Source organism: Asterias rubens, chromosome 19 (genome assembly GCF_902459465.1).
Source record: "Asterias rubens chromosome 19, eAstRub1.3, whole genome shotgun sequence".
NCBI lineage: Eukaryota > Metazoa > Echinodermata > Asteroidea > Forcipulatida > Asteriidae > Asterias > Asterias rubens.
In genome coordinates this window covers 7,996,006-8,020,813 of record NC_047080.1, presented here as the reverse complement: position 1 = coordinate 8,020,813, position 24,808 = coordinate 7,996,006, and the positions used below count along the sequence as shown (strand labels likewise).

The window sequence follows — 24,808 nt, the reverse complement described above, 5'->3', positions numbered from 1 at the left end:
CAAGTCAGTTTTTAAGTTAATATTTGTTTTGAGTAATTACCAAATGTGTACCTTCCCTTTAAATGCATTATGATGTGGAAATCTAGCTGTAGCCGTAGCTGTAGCCACCATTCTGGAAACAGCTTTAACCTCATCTTGTTGGTATGTGATTGATGTAGTACCACTGTAGGCCACACCCACTTCACATTTATATAATAACAAATCTGAAAATTTTGACTCAATTGGTAATCAAAGTTGCAAGAGATTTTGAAAGAAAAAACATCCTTGTTTCACAAATCTGTGTGCTTTCAGATGCCTAATAAAAGGCTTCAGGCCTGAAGTCTTTCATTATTTGAGTTCGTAATTGCCTCTTTCCAAAACTAGATTACTTAAGATATAGCCATGTCTCACAATGTTTCATTCTCTCAACAGCTCTCCATTGCTTGTTACTAGTTACCAAATTACCAATAGTGTCCAATTTGGTCGACGATAGTCCTTGTGCTAACGTTGCCAAGGCTGCTTATTATGTAAACCAGAAACACTGGAGTTTACACACTTGTTTTAAAGGGAAGGTACACGTTTGGTAATTACTCATAACAAATATTAACTTAAAAACTGACTTGGTAACGAGCATTGGAGAGCTGTTGATAGTATAAAACATTGTGGGAAACGACTCTCTCTGAAGTTACAAAGTTTTTGAGAAAGAGGTAATTTCTCGCTAAAATAATAAAAGACTTCTAGCTGAAAGAACACAAAGTCATCCAACAAGGGTGTTTTTTCTTTCATCATTTTCTCGCAACTTCGATGACCAATTGAGCCCAAATTTTCACAGGCTTCTTATTTTATGGTTATGATAGGATACACCAAGTGAGAAGACTGGTCTTTGACAGTTACCAAACTCGTACCTTCCCTTTAATACTAATAATTTACTCCTTTCTTGAGAAGAGGATTAGAGCAACCTGATCGAAAAATTGAGTTGTCAACCATCAGTTCTTTACTGAACCAACCATACTCAAAAGAGATTTACCAATACTACAAACCTAACTTTACTGCTGATTAATCCGTCAGACTGACTTTCTACTGGTGGTCCTAAGAGACATGCAGCGAGCCTTTCCAGAGCTAAGGGTAATCCTCATGTCAGCTACTATCGACACTACGATGTTCAGCTGTTACTTCGGTGATTGCCCCGTTGTAGAAGTATACGGGCGTGCCCATCCAGTGCAAGGTGAGCAACTCGGTGTCGGGCATTGTTGTAGACACGGTGGGCGGTGTTGGGCAGGCCTGCCCAGGGGTCGATTTCACAAAGAACTTAGGACTAGTCCTAGGAGGGTAGGGTAGTCTTAAAGGGTCTATGTACTTTTTGTAGGACAACAAATTCAATGTCTACAGATTTACACCAAACTTACACAGTTTGAAGATAATGATAGTAAAAAGCTTCCCTGAAAATATTAGTTGCTGAGGTGCTGCAGTTTTTTAGAAATGAGTTTAACAATGTCATGAAAATAATTTTTGTCTCGGTAATCATGAGACGAAAATGATTTTAGGATGTAAAAATTTATTTTCGTGACATTGTTTTACTCATTTCTCAAAAACTACACCACCTCAGCAACTAATATTTTATAGGAAGCTTTCTACTATCATTATCTTCAAACTGTGTAAGTTTAATGTAAATCTGTGGACATTGCGTTTTGTGTTAGAAAAAGTACTCAAATCCTTTAAGGGTAGTCCTAAGTTATAACTCGTCGTAAATCGAGATAAGACTATTCTTAACTCTATGTGAAATCCACCCCTGGACTCACAATTTGTGCCCAGCACTCTTTGTTGTGCACTACCAACCCTAGTACACGAGATCTATGAAGGGCCAAAGCAACTATGGTAAAGTATCTTCCTGAAGAACACAAGTGCCGGGACCCGAACCCACACTCTGCTGATAAGAACTCCAGAGCTTGAGTCTGGGTCTCTTAACTGCTCTGTCACAACACACCATAAAGACTGAGGAACATTTAGGGTTGACACAACCATTTGAACTAATTAATTATTCTATTCCAAACACTTGCTTACCTCACTGCTTCTAAGACAACTAACGGCACTGGCTCCCAATGGCCCAAAGAATTGACTTCAACACACTGGTCCATACCAACAACTCATCAAATCACATTGCTCCAGTTTAACTCTCTTCACTTTTCGAAATCTATGACTTCCCGTACTCCTTTCAAAACTATGATGCTATCTCCCTCGTTGTGAACTAGTCATGCAAAAAAGTCGGTTAAAGAGCTTTTTCCACTGCCGCCTCCCACCTACATGTACATGAAAAGCTTGGACTATTTGTCCTTTAAAAAGTGTTCTCAAACAGACAGCTCGTTTTCCCCCCATTACATTTATTAAGCACCCTTAAGCACCTTGAATCCTTGGGTAGTTTGCATTATTTAAATGAGGGAATCAATGTGTGGTGAAGAGTTTTTCAACTAGTGGTTTAATCCCAACGAGGCCTGGTTCTTGATAATTTTACCGAGACAAAGTCAAGGTAAATTATCAAGAACCAGGCCTCGGCGAGTTTAAACCACTAGTTGAAAACCGATTCAACACACTTTGATTCCCATTCATAAATACCTTTTTCGGTCAAAAAACATCAACACTTATGGTCAAAAAGTAAAATAAATGCAAAAATTATAATTTGTCAATGATTTCTTTCAACACAACACCCCTCCAGCTATGAAATGGTAAGGCCCAGTCAAGGCCCTTGGGTAAACAACTCCTTATAAGGGAATGCTGTGCGCGTCGCGCGTATCGCGTGATGTGGCACAACTGTCCCGGCCAATGCTCTCGACCAATAGGAATGAAGAAACACTTATAAGCACAGGTGCAAGCTCGCGTGTCACGCCCATGTTTCAACACTTTTTACTGCTCATAAACAAAGGTTTATACACACCCACTGTCTGAGGTATTTATGAATTCTTTTTTATTGTTTCTTGTTGGTAGAGTATTATCTGGAAGACATTGTACAGATGCTGAACTTTGTGCCTGGACCTAATACAAGGAAGAGCAAGAATAAAAGCAGAGATGACGATGACGAGGATGATGCAGAGGATGAGTTTGCTGTGAGTATACTGCCCTCTGTAGACGAAATCTAGATGTGAATAGGAGAAAACTGCCCTCTACAATAATAATAAGGACAATTTATATTGCCAAATATCCACCTAATAAGGTGCTCGAAGCGCATGAAAAGCAGAAGACAAAGACATAAGCAACATTGGGAAGAGGGAACAAAGGGAAACAAAAGAAAGAAACAAACTACTGAAAAGCTGTTTGAAACAAATGAAATTTAATCTTGCTGTATGTAGGAGTATACTGACCTCTATAGACGGAATCTTGGTGTATATTGGGGAATACTGCCCTCTATAGATGGAATCTTGCCATATGTAGGAGAATACTGCCCCCTATAGACGAAATCTGGATGTATATAGGAGAATACTGCCCTCTTTAGACAGAATATAAATGTATATAGGAGAATACTCCCCTCTATAGACTGAATCTTGCTGTATATAGGAGAATATTCCCCTCTATAGACTGAATCTTGCTGTATATAGGAGAATACTCCCCTCTATAGACTGAATCTTGCTGTATATAGGAGAATACTCCCCTCTATAGACTGAATCTTGCTGTATATAGGAGAATACTGCCCTCTTTAGATGGAATCTTCCTGGGGTGCGTTTTGGCGACCCCAATTTGAAACATGTTTGAGCTTTGGTCATTGGTTGAGCCTTTTCGCGTGTTCGTTTGAACCGCTGTGATGAGTCTGTTCAAACCAACTTGTTTTGTCAATTAGACTTGGTTTCAAGATGGCTGACTCTAAAAAACTTTCACAAAAATCCAAAGGCATTTTTTAAAAAATTAAATAGCCCTGAAGCATAAAAATTAAATAATGTTAATAAAATTACAAAGACTAAGTTCCATTACTTGAAAATAAAATGAAGGCAGTATATTTTAGGAAAATGAATTTTCATGAGATGTACCTCCGTCATGAACTGTTACTAGCCTCCTTTCGCGTAGGTCTTGGAAATTGTTTCGGTTAGTGAAGTTTACGTCAGAAACTTTATTTCCGATCATGGTCGCCAAAATCACCCCTGTATATAGGAGAATACTGCCCTCTATAGACTGAATCTTGCTTTAGAAGCAAAATAACAATACCATTTGGTTCTAATGTATTTATGATTTTCATTTCAGGAGAATATGAACAAGATGGTTTCTGATCAGTACTCTGAGCGTACGCGTCGGGCCATGGCACAGATGAGCGAAAAGGAAATGAACTTTGACCTTATTGAGGTAATTATACGTTCATGAGCAGGTTTGGTTTTGACCTTTTTGGTGCGTAGCCAGCAGGACCCGTTAGATTGTTATTTCGCTAGTCGGCCAGCTTTTTCACTAGCCAATACTTTATACTATTCAATATGGTTGCTTTTAAACACTTAAAAAGCCAGCCAACTTAGAGTGAAGTTTGACTGGTCCTAAGACAAGTTAGTTGTTGCCCTACTATATGAAGAATACATCACAAAGAGAAAACAAAAATCTGTTCTCGTTTTTCTGTTCCTACAGGCCCTGCTGACTTACATTAATAACCTCGGAGTAGAAGGTGCCGTCTTGGTGTTCCTTCCCAGCTGGAATTGGATCTTTGCTCTCATGAGACACTTACAGGAACACCCTAAATTTGGTACGTCTTTAAATCAGTACACAAAGGTTGATTTGACTCAAGTTGACATCGCTTCAATCAAGGAGAAGTTAATGAGCTTATTTTTCATTTGTTTATTTGATTACGCATCTAACAGCACAATAAGCGCCAATAACAGGATAAATAGGAAAGACGAAGAAATGCTCAGTTTATGTGTGGGAGGAAAACCCCTTAGACCACTGCGTCTTGGGACCAATTTCAAAGAACCGCTTAAGCACAAAAAGTAGCTAAGCACAACTTAAATATGCTTACCTGAAAAAGGTTGTCAGCCAAAATACCATTTTATATGTACAATCTGTGACTGGTCACCTGCTCATTTTTTTCGCTTAGCAGCAATTGAGTAATATTCAGTTGCTAAGCAACTCTATGAAATTGGGCTTTGGTGTGTATACATGGAGCTTTCAGAAAAGCGCTGGATAAGGGTATTGTGTGATTGTTTTTTTTAGACAATTAAAATCTATTTGTAGTCATATGACTCGATTTCCTTAATGACTGAAAACATTTTAAATGAAACTCAGCAAAGTTCATGATTTGACATTTTCGTTCAAGCAGGTCTTTAATCCTTTTTTGTTTTCATCCCACGCAGGATCTCGTAGCTATTTGATCCTACCACTTCACTCCCAGGTACCCAGAGAGGACCAGCACAGGGTGTTTGAGTCGGTGCCAAATGGTGTGACAAAGGTATAAGAAATCCCCCCCGCCCCCACATGACTTTGCAATATTATAAGTTATCACTCAAGATCAAGTAGGATATGGAAAAATATAGCACTTCTGCGTCCCATATCCAATGAGACCGAATCTGGTTTAACTCTGTGCTGTCTGAACGCAAGGGGAATTTTTTTACGACCATCCCTCACTGCTCGTAAAAAATAAACCGGTTCGTGTCTAACTTAGTACGCTGTCTGAACTTACCCTCAGACTCAAATCTATTGATCACTCAGACTCTAGTTTTGTTTTCAGTCGGACTCTAATCTGTTTCTACAATGTATGTACACAGTTTTACTTATGACTTTTTTACATTTGATTTTGTTCGTCTTCAGATCATTCTATCCACCAACATCGCAGAGACTAGTATCACCATCAATGATGTAGTGTACGTTATTGATATATGCAAGTAAGTTCAAAACAATCATTAAGCAATCCCTTTGGACCCAACAGCGTGTCGTACCAGGCATTCAAATGAAAGAGAAAGTAGATCATTGTTTTTAGAAGAGTGAATTATTTTCAATGAACACACCATACATCCAACCAAAAAGAGCAACAGCAGGTTCTGGAATACATGCCTTGTAAAATCCCTTTCATGGGGTTATTGAGTAACTCCTGACCTTTGTCCTGTTGTTGCACAAATGTGGCATACAAGAATGGACAGAATATTAATTTTGGTTTTTACCCATACACCAATGTGTGTAGAAACCTGGGCAGCAACTAGGAAATTGGAAATGATACTTATAGAGTCACAGAAAAAGTAAAGAAGAGGATTGTGGTATAAGAGATGGTAAATTTGCATCGGGGATAAAGAATATTAATTTTGGTTTTTACCCATACACCGATGTCCGATGTTCCCGAGTCCTGTGAAAAAAATATCACAGGCATATTACTTGGGAGGGATTCGAACCCACGACCCTTGCAATTCTAGAGCAGTGTCTTACCAACTAGACTACCGAGGTTGCCCGGTAGCTAGAGGCAGTTTGAATCCTATGTTTTGGCAGACGGTACCGCAACGATTAATATATATTAAATTTGCATCAGGGATAAAGAATATTAATTTTGGTTTTTACCCATACACCGATAGGTGTTAGCACTGTATACTAAGTACTTTTCCGAGTCCTGTGAAAAAATATCACAGGCATGAATGGACAGGCTGTCACCATTATTTGTCATTTGGGAGGTAAGTTTGAGCATTGTAAGATGGATTCCAGCATATCATGGTAGATTTTGGCAGTGGGTTCTGTGAAACTAAATAATTGCTTACTCACCTTTTTCACGTGGCAACATCAAATCCAGATCCAATTAGTAGAGCATTTGTTGCCTTTTCGTTGTCAAGTCGGGGTTTCAATCATGACAACGATGTTTTTAAAGGAAAGTGATGATTCAAGAAGCTCCAAAGTTCTGAAAATAATAAAGGTGGCATGGACAACTTTTCAAAGTACCGACGTGAAGTGATTAAAGTACTGTTCTTAAGATCTGGGCCCAATTTCATAGCGCTGCTTAGCGGCCGATTTTGTGCTTACTGTGTGATTTCCATTTCATAGCGCTGCTAACCGTAAGCACATGAAAAGGCATGCTAACCTTCCGGTGCTTACCACACGAAAAATAATTGACGTCACAATGCAAATCCACGGTAAACACGCAATATGGCCGCCCAATTTGTCTGCTAACCTGTGAAATACGCTAAGGATTAAGCAAATTTTTCTGCTACAGTAAGCACGCAAATTTGCTTACTGTTAAGCAGCGCTATGAAATTGGGCCCAGGTCACGATGGTAACAAATTTCCTTTCTGTGCAGATGCAAGACCAAGTTGTTCACATCCCACAACAACATGACCAACTACGCTACCATCTGGGCCTCTAGGAGTAATCTAGAGCAGAGACGTGGACGTGCTGGCCGTGTACGACCTGGCTTTGCTTTCCATCTCGTCAGTAGGGCTCGCTTTGAAAAGTAAGTCTCTAAGATCAAAACATTGTCTGTTCTTCTATTTAACCTAATCAGTTTCCCTTGTGGTTTATTACTTGATATTTTTAATTACGTGCCGACTATGTACAATGTCTAGATCTCATATAACTAGTAGTCACACTCATTCTATGCACACGAAGAACAGTGATACTCTTTTTTCAACGGTTTGTGCCTTTGACGTCTAGTATACCGTGAGGTATATAGAGGGCAGTTAGACTTTAGATCTTTCTTATAAAAAACAAAAGTTGCATCCTCTTAAGGTGATCCGTCTGCTTCAGCCTCCCAAGTTGTGATCACTGGCTATAAGGCAGTTTCAGGTTGAATGGCTTCTGACTGGCACCCCCCAAACAAAGATACTTCAAAATAGGGAGACTTCCAACATAGTGCTACAATCCTGGCCAAAATGGTTATATGATTTGCAAGATCAGACAAAACCTCCATAAAGAATAATGCAGCTTTTAATTTTTACCACAAAAAAAAATTCTAAGCAGGGTGTAGGAATGTCCAATTACAATAAAACATTCTGAATTGTACAGATATTTTTTATTTTCTTTATGAACTTAACATTAGAGAGGGTAAGCTAAACATTGTCCTGTTTACACGTCTGTATAACGCTTACAGGTAATGCTTATTTTGTAACACTTAACCTCTTGAATAACTCTTATCGCTCCCTCGCCCATTTGTGCCTAATTTTGCAAAAACCATGTCACATTTTAGCATTATATTTCAATTAACTTCAGCTCAATGTTGCACCATTTAACCTATTTGTTTAAACTGTTTATTTTTCTTCTCACATAAGACTTGAGGAGCATGCCACCCCAGAGATCTTCCGAACCCCACTCCATGAGCTTGCCTTGACCATCAAGCTTCTACGTCTGGGTAACATTGCTGACTTCCTTGGTAACGCTATCGAGCCACCTCCATTGGACTCGGTGGTAGAGGCTGTGGCCGCCCTGAAAGGTGAGTGTCTCATATTAGCTCACTAACTCATGGTTACTCACAGTAACTCACTGTTACTCACAGCAACTCTCAGCTGATATAGTTACTGACTGTTAAGCTTCTACGTCTGGGTAACATTGCTGACTTCCTTGGTAACGCTATTGAGCCACCTCCATTGGACTCAGTGGTAGAGGCTGTGGCCGCCATGAAAGGTGAGTGTCTCATATTAGCTCACTAACTCATGGTTACTCACAGCAACTCTCAGCTGATATAGTTACTGACCATCAAGCTTCTACGTCTGGGTAACATTGCTGACTTCCTTGGTAACGCTATTGAGCCACCTCCATTGGACTCAGTGGTAGAGGCTGTGGCCGCCATGAAAGGTGAGTGTCTCATATTAGCTCACTAACTCATGGTTACTTACAGCAACTCTCAGCTGATATAGTTACTGACCATCAAGCTTCTACGTCTGGGTAACATTGCTGACTTCCTTGGTAATGCTATTGAGCCACCTCCATTGGACTCAGTGGTAGAGGCTGTGGCCGCCATGAAAGGTGAGTGTCTCATATTAGCTCACTAACTCATGGTTACTCACAGTAACTCACTGTTACTCACAGCAAATCTCAGCTGATATAGTTACTGACTGTTAAGCTTCTACGTCTGGGTAACATTGCTGACTTCCTTGGTAACGCTATTGAGCCACCTCCATTGGACTCAGTGGTAGAGGCTGTGGCCGCCATGAAAGGTGAGTGTCTCATATTAGCTCACTAACTCATGGTTACTCACAGTAACTCACAGCTGATATAGTTACTGACCATCAAGCTTCTACGTCTGGGTAACATTGCTGACTTCCTTGGTAACGCTACTGAGCCACCTCCATTGGACTCAGTGGTAGAGGCTGTGGCCGCCCTGAAAGGTGAGTGTCTCATATTAGCTCACTAAATTATGGTTACTCACAGTAACGCTCAGCTGATATAGTGAGTGTCTCACCTAATATGTGGGTGTCATGGTCCAGCGGTTAAGAGCACTGGATTCAAACTCTCGTGTTTCTGATCAACAGAGTGATGGTTTATCCCAGTCGTCCCAGTGTCCTTAAGCAAGAAACTTATCCATGATGCTTCAGATGGGACGTAAAGACGTTGGAGTAGATCTCATAATTTGTGGCGTGTCACGGCCGAGCGGTTAAGAGCACCGGATTCAAGCTCTGGTGTTTGATCAGCAGAGTGTGGGTTTGAAACCCGGTCGTGACACTAGCTACATAAAATTGGGGAGGTAGTACTTTCTGCTCTACCGGCCAGGCTTCGGACTGATGATACCCAAGCCTACATCCGTATGGACTGTAAAAGGGGTAACCCTGTTTCAGCACTAGGAGTAGTAACGACCTCTGGACAAAAATAATTGTAGCCCACACCTTGAAGTGGCCTTCAGGCCTTGTGTGTCTGGCGACTTGCATAAAAAATAAGATAAAATAAAACCCAGTGCACTTATCGAAAAGAGAAGGGGCTCACCTGGTTTTATAGGCAGCATATTGCGCCACAGCACCTTGTAAACCATTACATGGTGCTAAAAGGAGTAGGTCTCATAATTAAAAACGTGGTCCCACATACACCTTACAGGGAAATACTGTATGTTAAAACGCCTTGAGCGTCACTGAGTGACGGATATGCGCGCTGTACGAGAAGACACTATTAGTATTATCCTATCTCACTGGAACAGATTACTCATGGTTACTCACAGTTGAGTGAGAAATTACTTCTTTCTCAAAAACTACATCTCAGAGGGAGCCGTTTCTCACAATGTTTTATACTTTCAACAGCTCTCCATTGCTCGCTTCCAAGAATTTGTTTATGCTTACAATTATTTTTAGTAATAGTGTCCAGTGCCATTAATATTGAAGCACTAATCTAGCAACTTGTAACTTGCAACTTGTACTCAACTCATCATAAATTCGGTTTAGAAAAAAGTATCAAAGTTTACTTTACGATCTTAAAGGCAGTGGACACTATTGGTAATTACTCAAAATAATTATTAGCATTAAACCTCACTTGGTAAAGAGTAATGGGGAGAGGTTGGCGGTATAAGACATTGTGAGAAACGGCTCCCTCTGAAGTGGAGTAGTTTTCGAGATAGAAGTAATGTTCCACAAATTTGATTTCGAGACCTCAAGTTAAGAACTTGAGGTCTGGAAATCAACCATCTAAACGCACACAACTTCGTGTGACTAGGGTGTTTTCTTCTTTCATCATTATCTCGCAACTTTGATGACCGATTGAGCTCAAATTTTCACAGGTTAGTTATTTTATGCATATGTTGAGATACACAAACTGTGAAGGCTAGTCTTCGACAATTACCAATAGTGTCCACTGCCTTTAACCAGCATTAGTCTACCTTTGATTATTACTGAAGGTGTACATTATTTTCCTGTTGATGCTTTGTAGAGATGCATGCCTTGGATGGTGATGAGGAGCTTACTCCACTAGGGAAGATCCTCGCTAAGATGCCCATGGAACCCAAGCTAGGCAAGATGATCATCTTAGGATGCTGTTTCTTGTAAGTATTTGCTGAAGCCCTGAAGGCTAAGTAATCAGGGTGTGGACACTTGTGTCCTTGAGCAAGACACTTAACTATAATTGCTTGTTGATCCTATGGAACCCAAGCTAGGCAAGATGATCATCTTAGGATGCTGTTTCTAAGTATTTGCTGAAGCCCTGAAGGGGCTAAGTCATCAGGGTGTGGGTTCACATCCCGGTCATGACACGTGTGTCCTTGAGTCAGACACTTAACTATAACTGCTTGTTGAGCCCATTGAGCCCAAGCTGGGCAAGATGATCATCTTAGGATGCTGTTTCTTGTTAGTTTTCTGCTTAAGCAGCTCTACAAAATTGGGTCATGAAGGCTCAGTAATCAGGGTGTGGGTTGGAATCCCGGTCATGACACTTGTGTCCTTGAGTCAGACACTTAACTATAACTGCTTGTTGAGCCCATAGAGCCCAAGCTGGGCAAGATGCTCATCTTAGGATGCTGTTTCTTGTAAGTTTGTTGCTTAAGCAGCTCTACAAAATTGGGTCATGAAGGCTCAGTAATCAGGGTGTGGGTTCGAATCCCGGTCATGACACTTGTGTCCTTGAGTCAGACACTTAACTATAACTGCTTGTTGAACCCATAGAGCCCAAGCTGGGCAAGATGCTCATCTTAGGATGCTGTTTCTTGTAAGTTTGTTGCTTAAGCAGCTCTACTTAATTGGGCCCTGAAGGCTTAGTAATCAACACTCTGTTGATCAGAGACACGAAAGCTTCAGTCCCATGCTCTTAACCGCTAGGCTACGACACACCACAAACTGTCAAGCACATGTATGGCAGGGTTTTTTCTAAAGACCATCAGAACATACAGATTGAAACGTGTACTTTTTATAACACTAGTTCGTTTCAGAATTCACCACAACTCAAACGTTAGTTCTGATTATTTCAAACCTCTGTTTTCATGTTTGTTGTTGTTCTTGTTCCTTGCTTGCCCATTTTAGTTAAAATAATAATACAGACCCGTCAGACTGACTGAAGTGTTTTATGGTTTGATTTTATGTTTGTTTGCAGTGTTGGCGATGCCATGACAATCATAGCTGCTAGCACTGTGTTCTCTGAGCCTTTCGTTACCCACATGGGCAAAGTGACCAATGCACACAAAGCGTATGGAGGAATCCGTCGTAGTGACCAGATCGCTGTACTCGGCTGCTTCCAAGAATGGGAGCAGGCATTGTAAGTAATGGGTATCTAAACCCCTTTCACACTATAAAGAAAAAACAGACATTCCTTCAGAAAATATATGGGACCGACTAGGCTGCTTCCAGGAATGGGAAGGGAAATTGTAAGTATTTAAATCCCTTTCACACTACAGTAAAAAGACATGCATTCCTTGAGAAAATGTATGGGGTCTGTATTAGGATGCTTCCAGGAATGGGAAGAGGCATTGTAAGCAGTTGGTATTTATATCCCTTTCACACTACAGTGAAAGACAGACATCCCTTGAGAAAATGTATGGGGTCTGTATTAGGATGCTTCCAGGAATGGGAAGAGGCATTGTAAGCAGTTGGTATTTATATCCCTTTCACAGTACAGTGAAAAGACGGACATTCCTTTAGAAAATGTATGGGGTCTTTTTTGGTTGCTTCCAGGAATTGGAGGAGGCATTGTAAGTAGTGGGCATTTAAATCCCTTTCACACTGCAATGAAAAGACAGACATCCCTTGAGAAAATGTATGGGGTCTGTATTAGGTTGCTTCCAGGAATTGGAGGAGGCATTGTAAGTAGTGGGCATTTAAATCCCTTTCACACTGCAGTGAAAAGACATACATTCCTTGAGAAAATATCACGTAATGTCTCTGTGTGAAAAGTACCATGATTCATTGTAAAATCACCTCACAGTGCAAAGAATAGTTAAAAGGTATTTATATGGGATTTGAGGCATTGCATGGTGAGGTATCAATGTAGAATTGGTTCGTGTTAACATCAAGTGTATGTCTACTTGCCAGGTACATGTGTAGATTTGCTATATAGTCTACCACTGCTGAGTATCTACAAGATGCTTTTAAAGCTAGACCCCAACTTCCTATAGCTGATTGGGGATTAAGTTTCTCAAATTGCATATTGCCCTGCTTTAATCTCTGTCGACCCGATACAAATCCCACCTCGGACAAGAGCCTACCTGAGTCCCTACCTGATTGTGTGGTACCACCCCCCCCCCCCCTCCGTTACATACAAAACAAAGTGTTTCTTCAACATCTTCTCTACACTTTAAGCCTACGAGGCACTTTTTAGTGATCCCTTAAAGGAACATGTTGCCTTGGATCGGTCGAGTTGGTCTTTGAAAAGCGTTTGAAACCGTTTGTTGTGAAATGCATATGGTTAGAAAGATATTTTAAAAGTAGAATATAATGATCCACACAAGTATCACTCGAAATTGCATGGTTTTCCTTTTACAACGCAAACTAACGCGGTCGGCCATTTTATGGAGTCAAAATTTTGACCCCACAAAATGGCCTACCGTGTTTCTTCGCGACGTAAAAGGAAAACCGTGCAATCCAAGGCAACTTGTTCCTTTAACTTCATTGCCAGAAATTTACATTATCAATGGTAAATTGTGCATGGGGCTTTCCCCTGTGCGTATTTTTTAATGTCATACCTCATTGCATAACTATTTATTAGATCTAACGGTGGGGAAGAAGCGGCAATGAATTACTGCGACAGGAAGCAGCTGCAGATGACCTCATTACGTATGATCTATGAAGCCAGGGTAAGTCAGCAATATCAATTAAATAAACCAATAAATATTTCCAATTTGATAATTTTGTGCACTTTTATGAATAAGTAAAACAGCATTTAATATTACAAGATTGTTAAGGATGAAAAACATAACTGTTGAATAATAATAATAATAACAAAAGGAATAATAATAACAAGTTCTTATATAGCACATTTCACAATAACCGTCTCAATGCACTTTACATTAGTGCCCTGGTCATTGGGTCAATAACACTCCTTTGACTTACAAATGTAACATTAGTGCCCTGGTCATTGGGTCAATAACACTTCTTTGACTTTCAAATGTAACATTAGTGCCCTGGTCATTGGGTCAATGACACTCCTTTGACTTACAAATGTAACATTAGTGCCCTGGTCATTGGGTCAATAACACTCCTTTGACTTACAAATGTAACATTAGTGCCCTGGTCATTGGGTCAATAACACTCCTTTGACTTACAAATGTAACATTAGTGCCCTGGTCATTGGGTCAATAACACTCCTTTGACTTACAAATGTAACATTAGTGCCCTGGTCATTGGGTCAATAACACTTCTTTGACTTTCAAATGTAACATTAGTGCCCTGGTCATTGGGTCAATGACACTCCTTTGACTTACAAATGTAACATTAGTGCCCTGGTCATTGGGTCAATAACACTCCTTTGACTTACAAATGTAACATTAGTGCCCTGGTCATTGGGTCAATAACACTCCTTTGACTTACAAATGTAACATTAGTGCCCTGGTCATTGGGTCAATAACACTCCTTTGACTTACAAATGTAACCACCAAGGCCCAATTTCATAGAGCTGCTAAGCACAAAAATTTGCTTATCATGAAATTCCTTCCTTGGTAAAAACAGGTTTACCAACCAAATTTACATTTGCTGCATATTGCTTGTTACTGGTATTCAGCTGTTGTTTGCTTATCCTGAAAATAACATGGACATTTGGTTGGTAATCCTATTTTTATCAAGGAAGAAATTTCATGCAAAGCAAATTTTTGTGCTTAGCAGCACTATGAAATTGGGCCCAGAACTTGAACTTGATGCTCTTAACCACTCGGCCATGTGAACTTGAAGTCTGAAAGCTTACTAATTATGAAATTTAACTGTTTTTTTTTCTTGTGAAATATTGCCCTTTGAAATAAAGTCATAATCGTGTAAAAACTGTATCTGAAAATGCTTATTCTCATTTGTATAATACCCAAGATAAGTCTATATGTGGGTAGAGTTGTCTGTTGGTTCTCGCCACAAGGGCTTTTCTTTAGGCCCTCCAGAGACTGCCAATAAGTGTCGTGGAAGTGTCGTGGCCGAGCTGTTAAAAGCACCAAATTCAAACTCTGGTGTTTGTGATCAGCAGAGTGTGGGTTCGAATCCCCAGCCATGACACTTGTGTCCTTAAGCAAGACACTTAACCATTGCTTCGTCCCTCAGATGGGAGTAAAGCCGTTGGTCCCATGTGTTGTGTGAAGCCCGCTTCATACTTCCTGCGAATGTGAATGCGAAGCGAGTCTTGACGTCACAAATTCGCAACGAACAATTCGCAGCAGTTGAACTCTGCTCTACTCCCTTGCGAATAATCACTGCGAAAGGAGGGTGTGACGTCAAATTCACATCAGATTCCCTTCGCAATCGCAGGAAGTATGAACCGGGCTGAATGCATGTAAAAGAACTAGTGCACTTATCGAAAAGAGAAGGGGTTCGCCCCTGTGTTTCTGGCTGTAGCTGCTGTATGCGCCGTAACACCTTGTAAACCCTTATTAGGTGCTAAATAATTGGGTCTCAGTATTCATCACTGCAATAACTCATCTTTCTGTAAGTTTGTACTCATCGCCCTGAGTACCTTGTTTGGTAGATACATGCGCTATAAAAGACTTCAATGTTATTATTTATTATTGATATATATAGCTCAGTTGGTAGAGCAATGGCATGTAAATCTGGAGGTTGCAGGTTTAAATGTCACTCTATTCATCTTTTCTTTGTTCATCCAATAATCATTTCTTTTTACTTTCCTATCAGAACCAACTGAAGGACATTCTGATCATGGAAGGATTTCCAGAGCGTGAGTAAACTCTTTATATGACATGTTTATATGAAATGTTAATGAAGGGTGAAGTGCGCCCTCAGTGTTCTTGGGCCTAAAGCAACTTAACAATTAACCTTAACGTCTGACGTCGTTCTTCGAGGCTCGTGAATAACGCCAGAGACCGGCCTCAAAAAATTGCAAAACCGGCGTGTAGTTTGACCTCTGACCTTGGTCATTTCACATATAGATACGCAGTCAAATTCCATTGCGGACTTGAGAGCAGTGACTATTTGGGCATCTATGTCACTGCACGTTTATCATATCATTGTATCCAATGGAATCACTGGATTTAGCGGCAGGGACCTGTCTTTATCCTTGCGGATAAAGACAGGGGCCTAGTCTACTTAACAATTTGCATTTCTTTAAAAACTTCAGTTTGTGTTTGCGACCTTTGGACCATCCTCTTTTTACATCGGTATTCGGCAGTGAGAGGCCGATGGCCAATTTCATAGAGCTGCTCGAGTACAAAAAGTAGCTAAGCGCAAACCTGTTAGGGTTTGTGTAGACTGTAAATGTGTACAAAACTAGCTGTGTACTGTGTAGATGCATTCACCACACATTATCACAAAAAAGTAGCTAAGCGCAAACCATTCGTCCGTAAGGGTTTGTGTAGACTGTAAATGTGTACAGAACTAGCTGTGTACTGTGTAGATGCATTCACCACACATTATCACAAAAAGTAGCTAAGCGCAAACCATTCGTCTGTAAGGGTTTGTGTAGACTGTAAATGTGTACACAACTAGCTGTGTACTGTGTAGATGCATTCACCACACATTATCACAAAAAGTAGCTAAGCGCAAACCATTCGTCTGTAAGGGTTTGTGTAGACTGTAAATGTGTACACAACTAGCTGTGTACTGTGTAGATGCATTCACCACACATTATCACAAAAAGTAGCTGAGCGCAAACCATTCGTCTGTAAGGGTTTGTGTAGACTGTAGTGCATCATTTCAAAACTATTATATTAACTGGCATGTCTTGAATGAGCGATCTAGTTCACCGAACCCAAGCTGTGGTGTTGTCAGCAGCAGAGTGTGGGTTCAAATCCCGGTCATGAAACTTGTGCCCTTGAGCAAGGCACTTAACTATAATTGCTTTGTAAAACGTTGGGAAGGTAGTGCATTCTGCTCTACCAGCCAGGCTCCTAGTGGATGATACCTATGCCTACATCCTACTGGACTGTGAAGGGGGTAACCTGGTTTCAGCCCCAGAAGTAGGTGGCAACGTGTCCCTGGTAGCAGTTGATTTAGGTCAACAGCCCAAATCAGTTCGGTGTAGCCCTCACCTTGATGTGGCCACCCGGCCTTGGGCGATATCTCATTAAAAAAATGTAGTAAATAAATAAATGTACTGACTGTTTTGGAGGGTTAAACATTTTATTTAGGGAACGAAAGTGTGAGGATTTGGTTGTTACTGCATGGTAATGACCTGGTTGGTCGCTGGCCGCTGTTAATGGACTTACTGCGGCCAGTCACTAATCTGAGTGCGTAAAAAGTGTGAGGATTGGGTCGTTACTGCGTGGTAATGACCTGGTTGGTCGCTGGTCACTGTTAATGGACCTACTGCGGCCAGTCACTAATCTGAGTGCGTAAAAAGTGTGAGGATTGGGTCATTACTGCGTGGTAATGACTTGGTTGGTCGCTGGTCACTGTTAATGGACTTACTGCGGCCAGTCACTAATCTGAGTGCGTAAACTCTCAGAGGTATTTACTGATGTTTTTTTTTTTAAATGGCAGATTGCACAGAGCCCGAGTTTTTCAACTTCAACGGTCCTGACGTCAAACTAGAGGTTGTTGTCAGTCTACTGGCCATGGGTCTATCCCCCAATGTATGCTACCACAAAGAGAAGCGGAAGCTGCTGACCACTGAGAACAAGTCCGCTCTCATCCACAAGTCCTCGGTCAACTTCAGCAAGTTTGAGCAGACATTCCCGTCGCCATTTTTTGTCTTCACCGAGAAGGTATGTTGGTGAAATCTGTATGTGAAATTGCAAAAAAAAACTAATTCATTAGTCGTCAAAATTTTGAGAAAAAATGTGAAAATCACAGAGAGATAGTTTTCAGGAGAGTCACGAAAATGACGAGTACTGGTAAATACATGTACGTTGTAGTTGTCTCTCGAGACATGAAAATGTATTACGAATTTCTCAAAAACTACAACACCTCAGCAAGTATTATTTTAAGGGAAGCTTTGTACTATCATTGTCTTCAAACCGTGAAAGTTTGAAGTCAATCTGGGGACATTGTGTTTTGTGTCACAAAAAGTACCCAAACCCTTTTAATGACATAAGACTATTGACTTGTCTTTAGATACGAACCCGTGCGGTGTCGGCCAAGGGAATGACCATGGTGTCTCCGCTACAGCTGCTGCTGTTTGGTGCAAGGGTTGTGGAGAGTTCAGAGGGAATGATCAAACTGGACGACTGGTAAGAATAATCAAAGATATAGAAACTCTAAAGAAATCATGTATGGTGCTTGTATCTAAAGTCATTATTCCTCTTGGATCAAAGCCCAAATTCAACACAGTGGCAGAAGCAGAAAACAAAATTACGTAAATCATGCGGACAACATTGTGGTAATGCAAATTTACTATCTATTATATCGTTGCGGTACCCGCTGCCAAAACATAGGATTCAAACTGCCTCTAGCTACCGGGCAACCTCGGTAGTCTAGTCGGTAAGACACTGCTCTAGAATTGCAAGGGTCGTGGGTTCGAATCCCACCCGAGTAACATGCCTGTGATATTTTTTCACAGGACTCGGGGAAGTACTGAGTATATAGTGCTAACACACATCGGTGTATATGGGTAAAAACCAAAATTAACATTGTGGTGATTGTCAAAGACCAGTATCCACACTTGATGTGACCCAACATATACATGAGATAACAAACCTGTCAAAGTTCATGCCCAATTGGTGACTGGAGTTGCGAGAAAAACACACTTATATGTTTTCACTGTTTTCAAACGTCAACTGTTCTCGTGAGATGGAAACTAATTGTTTGACTAATTTCTCAGAAAAACATAGCATCAGGCACTGGACACTGATGGTAATTACACAAAACAATTGTTAGCATACAAACTTACTTGGTAATGAGCAATGGAGAGCTGTTAAGAGTATAACACATTGTGAGAAACGACTCCCTCTGAAGTAATGTAGTTTTGAGAAAGAGGTAATTTCTCAATCAGATAATAAAAGACTTCAGCTCAAGTCTTTTATTATGCATCTGAAAGCACACAAATTTGTAGAACAACTGAACAAGGGTGTTTTTTCTTTCATTATTCTCTTGCAATTTTGATGACCAGTTGAGTCCAAATTTTCACAGGTTTGTGATTTTATGCATATGTTGGGATACACCAAGAATACTGGTCTTTGACAATACCAAACGAAACCAGTGCCTTTAAGGAAGGTTTTTAACATGCAAGTTACATGATTTAGAGTCTGTTTGTAGTTACTGTAAACAGGGGAACCACAGAAGGCCAGATTTAGAGTCTGGTTGAAGCTCTTGTAAACAGGGGAACCACTCCAACGATGACTCATGCCACAATAATGCATGCACTTATGACTGGCAGCAGACAGCCTAGCAAAATACCAGAGACTTAGAGGGTCAAAACCAGGGGTTACCACTCACTCGGCACTTACGGGAACCTGGCTGGTGATGATATGGGGACTGAGTACACAAACCGACATGGTTGGCAAAACACTTCCCTTAAATCAGAAAGTGCTTGCATTGACAGAATTTGCAGGATTTTAGATATCGACTCATTGAAAACTAATAATTTTCATACTTATTCCATAAAAGACAAACTAAAGGATTGGTAAATATCAAAAGTTGACTGATTATAAAGTTGATTTGGGCTTGAAAAGAACAAAGAAAAAATTACTAGAGTGGAACTTGAACCGGCAATGACCTCCGGATTAACATGCCGGCACTCTACCAACTGATTATAAAGCTATTACCAATTGGGTGCAGAAACTACTGCTCCACCAACTTGGGTATAAAACCCTAAGTTGGTGGTCTTTCTATTAAAATCTGAATTTTGATGAGGTTGTACCCAAGGTTGTGCGCAACTTGCTTTCTGGCTTAGGGCTGTGTCAAGCATTCCAACTTTTCAATGCAGCTGAGTGGGTAACCGACGAATCATGCAAGGAGTTTGATAAAGTTGTCATGTGCCACGTGCAGCTTTTACGCATAGTGCACTGTTGTGCGTTACCAAAATGATTGATTTGCCCATGAAGGTTTAACAACTTAACAACTGTGTGACACCAAGTTCGAACTTTCTATTAAAAGTTGTTGGCATTCATCAACAAGACTTTTCAATTAAATTATGTTTTAAGTACTTTTAGTTCTGTAGTTGTCAATAAACTGTGCTTTTTAGTTTGAGATAACCCAAGAGCATTTTTCTAACCTTCCAACAGGGTCCAGCTGGTCATGCCACACTCCTCAGCAGCTAAGATCGTTGCGCTTCGTCCAGCCGTAGAAGCCCTCATCTTCAATATGACTGCCAACCCGGATAATGTCATGTCCCCCTCCCCTCAGGACGAGACGCTGATGAACATCATACGCGAGCTCTCCTCACCAAGGGCGGGCTTCTTCGGAGGCAACAAAGAAGAGTCGTTTGAAGAATCAGGGTGAGTCATAAAATTTAGAAAAACTTCGTTGCTTGAAATTTTTGTTTGCAGGGGCGATCACCATTCTTTACTTAACACGGCAAGCGCTGAATTTCAGAGGTAGCTGTGTAAGCAAAGAATGCCAGATAACGTTGACTAGGCAAGAGCACTAGCAGAAGTTCCCTGCTAACCTGTGAAATAAGCTTATCGTAATCAAGAAATATCCTCATTCCGTAAGCACAGATTCTTTGCTGATGGTTAGCAGAGCCATGCAATTGAGCTTGGGGTTCTAACATAATATAAAAACACAAAAAATTTGCAATTTGCAGCAGATTAATAACCTTTATCTTCCAGTACGCGCTGATCCACCAATCAGATGCTCGAACTGAAGGGTGGTATAAAAACCTATATACTACTTCCCAGTGTTTTTATTGCACAGTGCGTATTGTGAGTGTCAATGCGTCACGCTGCGTATACGGACAGTGCAAAAGTTACATTCTAAACTTTGTGGGCGTGCATGCTGTTTGTCGCGAAATAACGTTCTGAAAATTTTAAACTTTGCGCATTTCAACATGAGACTGGAAGATAAATTTGTCATAGCGCGCTCGTGGAATACGGAGAAATATAGCGCGTCTTCCAGTATATCTTCCAGTGCACTGTGTGATAACTTATAATAGACCTTAAGCCAATCTCTCTCCTGCCGTTTCCCAAGGTTTATCATAAACTTGATGCCTGGGGCCTTTCTCAAACCTCAACTTGGGCTCAGCCTCAGGTTGAATAGTCTCTAACTGTTACCCAAAATATGGGGCTAGGTAGAGCACCAGCATGCAAATCCGGAGTTAGCAGGTTCAAATCCAGCTCTTGGCAATTTTGTTTGTGTACTCCCAAAATTAATTGAAAGTTACCCTTGTGGTTTGTTTGTTCAGATGATCTTTCCATCAAGGCAGCCCGGCAAACTCACACAAGGGGATATAAACACTAATCTGGCAACAGCTAATCTCTCTTAAATAAACATTGGTTTAATGCCTATGATTGTGAATTGCACAAATCAATAAATAAGGGAATCAATGTGTGGTGAAGAGGTTTTCAACTAGTGGTTTAATCCCAACGAGGCCTGGTTCTTGATAATTTACCTCGACTTCGTCTCGGTAAAATTATTATCAAGAACCAGGCCTCAGCGGGTTTAAACCACTAGTTGAAAACCGATTCAACACACTTTGATTCCCATTCATAAATACCTTTTCGGTAAAAAAAAAAACAACGCTTTGGGTCAAAAAGTAAAATAAATGCAAAAATTTTTAATTTTTCAATGATTTCTTTCAACACAACACCCCTCCAGCTATGAAATGGTAAAGCCCTCCGCTGCCCTCGGGTAAACAACTCCTTATAAGGGAATGCTGTGCGCGTCGCGCGTGATGTGGCACAACTGTCTCGGCCGTTGCTCTCGACCAATAGGAATGAAGAAACTGTCTTATAAGAACAGGTGCAAGCTCCCGTGTCACGCCCATGTTTCAACACTTTTTACTGGTCATAAACAAAGGTTTATACACACCCACGTGACGCGCTCTCCACCAATAGGAAAAGCGAAACTGCCTGAGGTATTTATGAATTGAGATTCATTAGCTAGAAGACAATACTTATTCTAGTCATTGTGAAATCATTAACCACTGGACCACGTGATAATTTTCTTTTCATTTGTCTCTTACAGACCCAGTGGTCCATCCGGCCCGCCCAGATATCGGTTCAGCAGACCCCCAGGTTATGAAGGTGTAGGCAGGGGAGGTCGTGGGGGCAGCAGAGGTGGCTTCAGAGGGGGTTACGGTGGTGGTGGTGGTGGTGGTGGTGGTGGTGGTGGTGGGTTCAGAGGTCGAGGTGGTGGTGGCAGCTTCGGGGGAGGTCGTGGTGGTGGATTTGGGGGAGGTCGTGGTGGTGGCTTCAGGGGTGGATACGGGGGAGGGAGTGTTTTCGGAGGAGGGCAAGGTGGTGGTGGATTTGGGGGAGGTCAGGGTGGTAGTGGATTTGGGGGAGGTAGGGGGGGTGATGGAGGGGGTCGTGGGGGATTCCGAGGATTCGGGGGGTTCCAAGGCGGGAGAGGAGGCAACTTCAGAGGAGGGAATCAAGGTGGGGGAGGATGGTAAAGGAAACTGCCATGCAATGAAAGGTTTCTCATGTTCGTAAATGGTAAAGTTGGACACAAAGCTTACTTGAAATATTGTTACGCTTTCATTTACCATTTCAAAAGAAAATGTTGTTTATGAATATACTTGCTCGACAAAAAATTTGTACAAATAGCTTGTTGCGAACAGTTTCCTAACGAATGTTGACATCACAAATTTGCAACAAATTATTCGCAGCAGTTCAACTTTGCTTAACTCACTTGCGAATATCGCTGCGAAAGGAGGGTTGTGGCGTCAAATTCACGTCAAATTCGCTTCGCATTCGCAAGAAGTATGAACCGGGCTTTAGTGTTCTTCCAAAAACTTCGAGTAAACTTCACCTTAATTTATACCCAAAAGATGAAACTTAACAGAGACCATTTTGTTTTAAAGCTGCTCAAGCACTTAGAATAATCTAAGCACAACAAAACTCTGCTTACAAGAATATAGTTACACCAGCCAAATGATCAGGTCACATACACCGATGTAGCTGGTATCCTACTAATTTCTGCTAAGCAGGAAATAGATAAGCAGTGTTTTCTGCTTAAGAAGCTCTATGGTAGTGGGCCTACTTAGGTATACTTTGGGTTTGTTATTGTAATTATTGTATATTTTTTGTAATAAAACTAATGTAATTTTCTTGTAATGTAGTGAATTTGATCACTGTAGCGCCAAGCCTGAGGAAACATGTACCAGAAACACAGGGGTTAACCCGTATTCTTCCAAGATTAGTGTTCTGGGTTATTTTACGTGCTAATCCTAGTAACGTGGAACCTACAGCTTAAAGGCAGTGGACACTATTGGTAATTACTCAAAATAATTGTTGGCATAAAAACTAACTTGGTAACAAGCAATGAAGAGCTGTTGATAGTATAAAACATTGTAAAACACAGCTCCCTCTAAAGTAACATAGTTTTTGAGGAAGAAGTATTTTTCCACTAAAATGTTTGAATTTGATTTTGAAACCTCAGAATTAGATTTCCAGTGTCTTTAATGTTGCATCCAAAGGTAAAAACAATTACGGCAAAGTATGTTGCTCAAGTAACTGCAAATTTTCTAACAATATTATCTTATAGACAGTATTCTCACTTGGTTTATCTCAACATGCATAAAATAACAAACCTGTGAAAATTTGAGCTCAATCCGTCGTCGAAGTTTTGAGGTATTAATGAAAGAAAAAAACCTTGTCGCACCATGGTCACACGAGGTTTTGTGCTTTCAGATGCTTGATTTCGAAACCTCAAATTCTAATTCTGAGGTCTTGAGATCAAATTCGTGGAAAGTTACTTCTTTCTCGAAAACTACGTCACTTCAGAGGGAGCTGTTTCTCACAATGTTTTCCCCATTACTCGTAATCAAGAAAGGTTTTATGATAATAGTTATTTTGAGTAATTACCAATAGTGTCCACTGCCTTTAAGATGGACTTTAATTGATGTAGTATTCTATTGGGGTTTAAAGAAAATGGTTTTAGGTTTACACATCCGTGTAAGAATGGTAACGTACTTAATTACTCAAGTAAATGGGCGACTTCTGAGACGATAGTAGGTGTACCACTCAGAGTCCCACTCACCAACTCTATTCCGTTGTTCTCAGCGACTTTGATTGAGATTCGGAAAATGATATATATATGTGTGTACCTGCTATCGTCACAAAAGTCTGTGATTGTTGTGGTACTTGCTTTTAAACAAAAATTGTTTATGAGACATCACCTTACATCACAAGGTTCAAACCTATTTGTGTGAAAAAACACAGAGTGTACTGTGCTTATTAAAAATCGGTATAAAAACAAAATTGTATTGACATTATGTTTGAATCTGTAAAAAATTTTAGTTCCCATTTTATGTTATTTTATTTTCTGTCCTTTCTGTTTCCGTTCTGTCAAAAGTAAATGATATTAACCATGAACAGTTATTGTTATGTAGTGTGATTCTTTAACAATAAAGTACAGTATTGATTAAACACACTTTTCACCTAAAACTCCAAATGAATTATTTCCGATTTATTAGTAGCTGAATTAGTTTGCCCAGTGTTTTTGTCCCCAAGAAAATTGTAGTTCAAAATGATAGCCCAGAAAATGGTCAGGGCTCAACTTTCTAAAGCATACAATTTTCCCTTAGCACAACAAAAAAATTGCTCTGCAAAAAACTTGGTACCAGCCAAAATTCCATTAAGTTAACATTGTTGCAACCAATGCCCCACCCATTTTTCTTTTAGCAAATGTCTTTGCTAAGCAGCATTTTCTGCTTAACAGCTTTATGGAATTGAGCACATGTGTGTCGTGGTCAAATTAATGTAGAGAGTTTCATGGATAACGGATAATAGGGAAATGTAAATTTAAAGACC

At 40.4% G+C, this 24,808-nt stretch overlaps 1 protein-coding gene across 1 annotated transcript in view; it reads left to right on the top strand.

The window, feature by feature from the left end:
* The window catches only part of LOC117303344 (ATP-dependent RNA helicase A protein-like), a 38,175-nt gene extending 15,475 nt beyond the window's left edge, over window positions 1-22,700 (top strand). The window contains exons 15-30 of the mRNA XM_033787511.1: window positions 1,048-1,204; window positions 2,959-3,077; window positions 4,204-4,302; window positions 4,573-4,687; window positions 5,292-5,386; window positions 5,746-5,819; window positions 7,211-7,363; window positions 8,178-8,338; window positions 10,756-10,867; window positions 11,908-12,069; window positions 13,516-13,603; window positions 15,633-15,675; window positions 17,436-17,659; window positions 18,009-18,124; window positions 20,117-20,329; window positions 22,017-22,700. Coding sequence (XP_033643402.1) covers window positions 1,048-1,204; window positions 2,959-3,077; window positions 4,204-4,302; window positions 4,573-4,687; window positions 5,292-5,386; window positions 5,746-5,819; window positions 7,211-7,363; window positions 8,178-8,338; window positions 10,756-10,867; window positions 11,908-12,069; window positions 13,516-13,603; window positions 15,633-15,675; window positions 17,436-17,659; window positions 18,009-18,124; window positions 20,117-20,329; window positions 22,017-22,446 — 2,361 coding nt within the window. The 3' untranslated portion in view covers window positions 22,447-22,700. The remainder of the gene's footprint in view (window positions 1-1,047; window positions 1,205-2,958; window positions 3,078-4,203; window positions 4,303-4,572; window positions 4,688-5,291; window positions 5,387-5,745; window positions 5,820-7,210; window positions 7,364-8,177; window positions 8,339-10,755; window positions 10,868-11,907; window positions 12,070-13,515; window positions 13,604-15,632; window positions 15,676-17,435; window positions 17,660-18,008; window positions 18,125-20,116; window positions 20,330-22,016) is intronic.
* The last annotated feature ends 2,108 nt before the right edge of the window (window positions 22,701-24,808 follow it).